The sequence below is a fragment of the Garra rufa genome, chromosome 14 (assembly GCF_049309525.1).
Source record: "Garra rufa chromosome 14, GarRuf1.0, whole genome shotgun sequence".
Classification (NCBI taxonomy): domain Eukaryota; kingdom Metazoa; phylum Chordata; class Actinopteri; order Cypriniformes; family Cyprinidae; genus Garra; species Garra rufa.
Genome location: NC_133374.1, coordinates 11,859,034 through 11,867,474, shown reverse-complemented (window position 1 = coordinate 11,867,474; position 8,441 = coordinate 11,859,034). Strand labels below are relative to the sequence as shown.

Genomic DNA, 8,441 nt, shown 5'->3' with positions numbered 1-8,441 from the left:
TGAGTAGATTTTTTTAGGTTTCTTTGATGAATAGAGATTTCAGAAGAACGCCCTTTATCTGAAATAGAAGTCTTTTGTAACATTATAAATGTCTTTATCATCACTTTTGATCAATTTAGAGCATTCTCGCTAAATAAAAGTATTAATTTATATAATTTCTTTCAAAAAATGAATAAAAAAAATTATACTGACTCCAAGATTTTTAATGGTATGGTGTGTAATGGTATGGTGTGTTACAAAAGCTTTTTATTTCAGATAAATGCTGATCTTTGGATCTTTCTATTCATCAAAGAATCCTGAAAAAATTTACTCAACTGTTTTAAATATTGATAATGATAATAATAAATGTTTTTTGAACAGCAAATCAGCATATTTAAAAGATTTCTTTCTGAAGGATCATGTGACACTGAAAACTGGAGTAATGATGCTGAAAATTTAGCTTTGATCACAGGAATAAATTACATTTAAAAATTTACAAATAGAAAACATTAATATTTAAAATAGTTATTTTAAATAGTAAAAATATTTCAAGATTTTACTGTTTTTGCTGTACTTTAAATCAAATAAATGCAGGCTTGTTGAGCAGAGACATTTAAAAATCTTACTGTTCAAAATCTTTTGACTGGTAGTGCAATTATTGCAAAATATCGTCATTAATGATATAACACATCATAATTAAAATGCAAGAGACAATTAAAAATTAAAAAAATATATACATATATACATATACATACATATATATATATATATATATATATATATATATATATATATACACACACATACATATATATATATATATATATATATACATACACATATATATAAATATATATATGAAGAGTTCATTTGCAAAAACAGATTGGAGTGCTAAAAATGTAGCTTTGACCACAGAAATAAATTACATTTTGAAATATATTCAAATAGAAAAGAGTTATTTTCTATGGTAAAAAATATGTCACAATATTGCTGCTTTTGCTGTATTTTGGATTAAATAAACACAATACTTATTTAAAAAACATTACCAATCTTAATGTTCAAAAACTTTTTGATATACAATTTTATTTGCTATTGTAATATTTATTAGCATTATTATTATTTATATAAGCAATAAACAAGTCATTAAATTTAACAAAACATTTATTTTCCTCTTCAAAATATCCCAGTATCCCAGTATACAAGTAAAACACAAAACAGAATCAAGTGTCAAATGATTTTTCCTAACATATTCCAATCACTATGCCATGAACAGTACACATTTAATAATAAAGACAGTACACAGAGGTGAATCAGATAAATTCTACATTTAAAGGCACTTAGAGCAGTATTCACAGTATTAAAAAATAAGTGTTATTTTTTTTTAAACATATTTACCCTCATTTGTAGTTCCTATACAAATAGAGTTTGTGTCAGAAATGTTTATAGCTGGTCAGCATAAGATTTAGGTTTAATCAGTCTAAAGATGCGACTAATGTGACAAAGTTCTCACACAAATCCTAATGGACTTTATTCAGATACAAAATGAAACCTGAGGCAAAAAGTCTAAGATATTATCTTTGGTATCATCCTGAAACCCCTACTAGAAGTTTTTCCATCATAAAGCAGCACAATGGAATTTTAAGACAATCTCTTGTGAAGGGAATGATGGCAACAGATAACATGCAATATACATTTTCATGTGCTTTGCACCTTAAAAAGAAAGAAAATCCTGTGATGGAGGCACAGCCCACCTCAACTCCAGCTCGGATCGTACTGACTCCAACCAGCAGGTGGAGCTAAATAGACCCTCTTTCCACGTAAAAGAAAACTAACTACACCTCTATACCCAGCTCGTGGGACTCCTGACTTCAGGTCGTCCATCACACCCAAATTGCGAGCCATTATTTTAAAACTGTCAGGACTAGAATACTGCACCCGAAATGGTCCAGACCCAGACAGTTTCCCACTCTGCAATTCCTCCACAGTGACAACCGAAGCACGGTAAACCTCCTTCTCAAAGCTCTCATCATATTTCTTCTTTTCTAAATAAGAAAGGTCCATTTTTGTAAAAGGCACAGATTCGGTATTGAGCTTAATAAAGCGGAGGTACTTGTCGTAAAACTGCCCCAAACTGACACCCTTGCGACCGAACGTTAAAGTTCTGGAGATTTCTGGTCTGATGCAGGACCTGTCTCTGCGCTGATCGGGGTTGCGCATCCAGTCGTCCCAAAACGAGGCCGGCCATTTTGGTTCGAGTTCTGCCCAGAGGTCCTTTGTGAGCATCCAGCCCAAGCCTGGGAAAAAATCTGTCCTGTACAACAAGCTCGCTTTTCCAGGGTCTACAAATCCCTCCCTGCCATTGTCATTCCAGGCAGACACACACCACAGAGTCGGGTCTGATTTTAAAATTGGATGAAGTGCTCGGAAGTACTCAAAAAAATCAGGCGCCACCTGGTGAAAGAGAATTACAAAAAAAATTTGAATACAATTTTGTGACATAATTTGATGAATAATTGACCTGAAATCAACCAATGACTTAATAAATCTATCTATCTATCTATCTATCTATACACACACACATAAAAAAATAAATATTATAAAATAAATGTTAATTTTATTTTTAATTATCTGTTATAATACACACATAAAACTACTGTTTTTGAATATAGTACATGAAGATAATGATAGGAACCATTTTTATTTTTATAAAAAAAAAAATTGAAAAGTGTCTTAATTTCTTCTTCTGTATCTAATTTTTGAATTTTGGATTAACTGAATTTTTTCAGATTTTGAATACATTTTTGTTATTTAAGTTGTTTTTATTTTCCTTTGTTTAATTTCTTATTTAAATTTTTTTTTATTTTAAATCCTTTTTTATGTAAAGCACAAAATGCATGAAACTATAAATATATGCACATATATAAATATAACAATATATACACACACTTAAAAAATTTACTTAAATACACTTAAATACTTTTACAGTTCTTTTTTTAGTTTTTCAGTTTTTTAAGTTTTAAGTTATTTAATTTTTATTGTTTATCTGTTAATGCATAAAATTAAATATACATATATAGAAATATTAATAAATAAATAACAAGCTTAAAAAATATTGTTTATTCATGACAATGGTCATAAGAAACATTTTATAATACTCTGTATCGAAAAAAAAATTGAAAATAGTCTTTAAAATGTCTTCTTCTGGATCATATTTTAATTTCAAATTATCTTATTTTTTATAATATTTTTTTAAATGGTCTTTTACATTTTTTTTTTAGGTTTTTCAGTTCTTAGGTTATTTAATTTTTATTGTTAATTTTACTTCTCAATCATCTGTTATGATTATTTTTTTAAAACAATTATGTTAAGCACAAAATGCATAAAATTAAATATACATAAATATAAATAAATATATAACACTTGAAACTACAGTTTTTTCATGACAATGGCCATAGGAAACATTTTATAATACTTTATATAGAAAAGAAAATATAAAAATAGTCTTAAAGATGTCTCCCTTATTTTTTATATTTTGAAAACCTTTTTGTCATTTAAGTTATTTTATTATTTTATTTCTTTTTTAAATAATTTTTTTGTAAAGCACAAAATTATATATATATATATATATATATACATACACACACACACACACACACACATATATATATATATATATATGTGTGTGTGTGTGTGTGTGTGTGTGTGTGTGTGTGTTTATTCAATTTTATGCATTTTGTGCTTTGTATAAAAATATTTTAAAAAACATAAATAATACATAAATAAATAAATAACACACTTGAAAGTATTGTTATTTTTCATGATGATGGTCATAAGAAACATTTTATAATACTTTGTATGGAAAAGAAAATATAAAATAGTCTTGAAAAATGTCTCCTGTATCATCTTTGAATGTTTTTATAATTTTTTTTTTTAAATACATAAATATAAATATATACAAAATAAAATATATTTATATTTTATATATAGTTTATATTTACATATTATATGTGTGTGTACTGTGTATATTTATTAATTTATCATGTATATATAAATACACACACATACATGTATACATTAAGGAGAAATATGTTAGATTTATATGTAAAATATTCGTATTAATATATAATAGAAATTATATTTGTATGTGTTTACATACAATGCATACAAATATTTTTTTAAATATATACATATATGTGTGTGTGTATTTATATATACATAATAAATATACATAGTACACACCCATATAGTATGTAAACAAACTTTTATTTTAATTGATTAATCACAACTAATCGCAACTAATCACGACTAATCGCTTTGCAGCTTTATTTAGTCATAGGAAACATTTTATAATTCTTTATATAGAAAAATTTCACCTATCATATTTAAATGTTAGATTAACGTTATTTAAAACGTAGTTACCTCCAAATCATCCTCCACAACAACAACCGCCGAGTACGAAAAGGTGTTGAAAACCTGGTTGAGTGCCCAACGGTAATGCCGTGAGATTTTGTAGTATCCCTGGAACTTCTTATGCTGTGAAGGTACTGCGATATCAGAAAGATCAGGCTGTTTGATATGGGTCAGCTGACTGCCATACGAGGCAATCACACCAGATGTTTCTGCATGCCCACAATCCTGGCTCACTACGATTGGATAGAGTTCCGCCGACGGTCGGTGCTCGATAAGTTTGTCAAGGCAGCGTTTCACCGTCACACGATTACATGCAATGACTAAAATAGCGATGACCGCCGGAGCTGAATGTTCGGCTGGCGATTTTGGCTTAGCAGCTGTCACAGCGCCTTTGTTCTCCCAAGCCGACCAGTGGTTCTGGATTTGCAACAGGATCTTCTTCTGCGATTCAAGTTCAGCCTCAAATGCGTTAGCCACACGCATCACCTCATTCATAATATTTCCAAACTGGCCTCCTCCAGCTCTGTCTCCAGCGTTGCCTGGTTTGTCCGGGGTGTCAAGAGCCCCTTGAGTGGAAGGGCGTCTCATGAGGACAAATATAAAAATAACGTTCCAGGCTACAAATATGAAAGCACCACAAATGATGAGAGAACTTCTCTTGCGTAGCATGGCCTGATGTGTGATAGGACAGAGGATTCAGGAAGGATGAGGACAGGTAGAACAGGAAGGTTTGATGGAAGGATGAGCGTAAAGAGTCTTGTGGGTATTTGAATATTTTTCTCACATGCTTTGCATGATCTTTTTCAGTCAGCATTCATAGTAGAAGCAATGTGTAACATGAAACCGACAAAAGGTGAAAATAAGACATATTCCAGACTTCAGGATTTTGATATAGACATTGCTGTCCAAAGTGGCACGGCGATTTTCAGCAGAGCCTGTAAAATAAGCAAGATTAAATTATATTAAGCAGAGAAAAAACTCATCACTCTAAAAAATGAACGTGAATTTAACAGTAAGAAACTGTAAAAATGCTACGGTAAAAACCTGTGAAATGGTTAACGGTAAGTTCCCCTTCTATATACGGTGAAAAACTGTGTTGGACATTGCATGTAATTTTACGGTATTATACCGTTTTTGGAAGTGAAAAAGAACTTAAAATTTACAGTGAATAACCGTAAATTGACATTCTCAGAATTCCCCGTTTCATTTTTTTTTTTTGATGTTTTTTGTTGAAATAATTTTTTCTTAGTTTTTTCTTGGCAGTTTTGTACATTAAGGTTGTATGTTACATCTAATGTTGTTAAATTAATGTTTTTTGCATTATTTCAGTTTTATGTGTGTTACCATGATGGTGTTTAGTGTTTGTGTGAATGACATTGTGAACCTTCTATATACGTTATTTAAAACCTCCTTGTGATAGGCTTTGGTTGATCATGTGATGTTGTCATCACCACCTGCTTTTGGTGGTTATCAGTGTATTACAAAGGTACAAAACAGATTTCAGTCATTTAAGAGGTTGGTACATTACCATTATATCAGTTAATGAAATTATGGTATTTACCTGTAAATTTAAGTGAAAAACGTAAAACAAAACATTGCTACCGTATTTTTTACGGTAAAATTCTGGCAACCACAGCTGCCGTTTTTTTACCGTGAATTTTATGGATTTTTTTTTTACAGCGGGGCTGCCAATAGTGCTGAATATAAACTAAACAGATATGTTTTATAACCAAATATTTATTGCATTTGAATCTTGCTTTGAATTTGAAAGTCACAACATTAGAGAGGAAAACAAGTCCACTTTTTTGAATTTGACTGGATTTGTTCTGTCTAAGTCAGAGGTTCTCAACCTTGATCAAACTCACCTGCCTGTAACTTTCTAGTAATGATGAAGAGCTTGATTAGCTTGTTCAGGTGTGTTTGATTAGAGTTGGAGCTAAACTCTGCAGGAAAATGGACCTCGAGGGCCAGAGTTGAGAACTCCTGCTCTAATGTCTAATGCAAAACACTTGAAGCTGAAATGCATTTATTTCAATCAAGCATGTCTTTTTTTATTCTTGATTACAGTGTAGCATAGTTTTTATTTACAACATTGTCATTTGCAACTAATTTCAAAGGGAGTGTGGTACACATCAGTGTTATTTCAAAAGTTATTAATATCCATTTTCATATTAAAGTTTTCATAAATTTGTTTATATCGTTTTTAATTCATTTTTAGTTTTAGCTTTAGTTGTTTCAGTACATCAAGTTAAACTAAACTAATATGAGAATCAGCGAGTAACAGTGGAGATCTGCGGTGTAATCCTATTGTAAACACTTTGTATAGTTGATAATAAGTATTACGTAATGTTTCATGGTCTTATAATAACTAAGAGGCTACATCAAATATTTGTATCTTAAAAAATCTCTGCAATTAATTTAATTGTTAAACTAGCTATAATAGCTAAAAAGTTATTTAAAATGATGAAACATAATTTAGCATCTAATTAAAACACGTAAATAAAATGCATTTGTCAAATACGCTATGGGAATGTATCGTAATTATTAAAGCACACCTTGAAATGACACTGAGTTCATTGTTAAATTGCAGTAATGTGTTAGTGTATTTATTTAGTCAGAATTGTACCTTTCCACTGTATTGTAACGTTACGAGCAAAATGGAAACGTATTAGAAGCAGATTCGTCCGTCGATCAATAATCTCACCTGTAGCTCTTCCAGCACTCCCCCAGCCACAACTGTTAAACAGTAAGAGAGTAAACCGGTCTGTTTATCTAATATGAGACCTGAGTTTAAACAAAACCAGGATGCGTAAAAAATGCCAACATATCTGACTTACATGAGTCGCGCACTCATACTCAGACATGTTTCCCTTCTTCTTCAGTCAGCCAATATCTTCATACTTCCGTCGCTTTGAAGATTATATCCCATTTCAACTCATCCAAGTCATTTATTTGAATCTAACGTGGAATAGACGTTAAATAATCCTTAATTTAAAGCAGAGTAAACTTCCTGCCTACGCGTATACCCTTCAAGCTTCGCTCAAGAATGCGAGACTGGTACTAGACTTCCGGGTGGCGTCATTTTTAGGAAGTCCCGCCCCCTTCCGTCACTTATAAGGAGCTGTGTTTACCCTTAATGAAGACGTGCGTATACGTGTTCAAAAACGCATTTCATTTTTGTTCACGATAGGTGAAAGGTTAGAGGTAGGAGTTCGACGTCTGGACATACGGGGCTGCAAGGCTTATGTTTATGCTGATCCCGCGAAATTTATTAACAGGGCTCTGGTGAGGATCCTGTTACAGAGGTAAAAAAACAGGTGTCTTCCTCAATTAGAAAAGCCAAGTGGCAGACATAAATTGAAACTTATGAACTTCTCCCAATCGTAAAATGATCCCACAGTCACTGTATGTCAGGATATCACCTGTAATTTAGAGTTTTTAAGCCTGGAAAATCATGCTAATTAATAAAACCGATTCCCCTGTTAAGCTAATTTCATATTTTAGGATTCAAGATTTTTGCAGGATTATAGAATTAATTCATGACACACAAGAACTCCAATACAGATAGATAGATAGATAGATAGATAGTATCTATCTATCTATTATACTATATATATATATATATATATATATATATATATATATATATATAGGCCTATAATAGATAGATAGATAGAGTATGGTAAACCTATAATATATAGATAAAGTATAATAGATAGAAAGATAGATAGATAGATAGATAGATAGATAGATAGATAGATAGATAGATAGATAGATAGATAGATAGATAGATTTGATTCAGCATTATTATGCGGCCTTTTTATTAATATACCCAAAGTCAAACAAGCATTGCAGCATGTTTCCTGTTCACAACTTTCTTGTTCCTACTTTTGAACATTTAATAAAAATGATCAGATTATGAAAGCTGATTATGGTCAGCCGTTTGGTAACATATAATAGTAATAACAGTTTCTTTCTCCACAAATGGACAATTCATGTGGCGATAACAGTGCAAAATTACGTATAAAGTGTATAAAACAATACAATGTGTT

The 8,441-nt window shown here is 30.9% G+C and overlaps 1 protein-coding gene across 3 annotated transcripts; it reads right to left on the bottom strand.

Moving 5' to 3' along the window:
• Nucleotides 1-1,122: 1,122 nt before the first annotated feature.
• On the bottom strand, nt 1,123-7,434 carry mgat1a (alpha-1,3-mannosyl-glycoprotein 2-beta-N-acetylglucosaminyltransferase a). Of its 3 annotated transcripts, none has more exons than XM_073817878.1 (4): nt 7,227-7,434; nt 7,016-7,125; nt 4,399-5,324; nt 1,123-2,430 (listed from the first exon to the last, which is right to left on the bottom strand). In XM_073817878.1, the coding sequence occupies exons 3-4, from the start codon at nt 5,056-5,058 to the stop codon at nt 1,732-1,734; spliced, it is 1,359 nt and encodes a 452-aa protein (XP_073673979.1). In that variant the 5' UTR covers nt 5,059-5,324; nt 7,016-7,125; nt 7,227-7,434; the 3' UTR covers nt 1,123-1,731. The 3 variants fall into 3 exon arrangements, with proteins under 3 accessions (XP_073673979.1, XP_073673978.1, XP_073673977.1); XM_073817877.1 differs by having other exon boundaries at nt 7,094-7,125; XM_073817876.1 differs by lacking the exon at nt 7,016-7,125.
• Nucleotides 7,435-8,441: the final 1,007 nt, after the last annotated feature.

Excerpts from the sequence above, each read along its gene's own strand:
- mgat1a (XM_073817878.1), bottom strand. The coding sequence starts at position 5,058 with ATGCTACGCAAGAGAAGTTCTCTCATCATTTGTGGTGCTTTCATATTT. Across the intron at positions 2,431-4,398 it reads TTGTGGAGGATGATTTGGAG|GTGGCGCCTGATTTTTTTGA; the intron begins GTAACTACGTTT and ends CTCTTTCACCAG.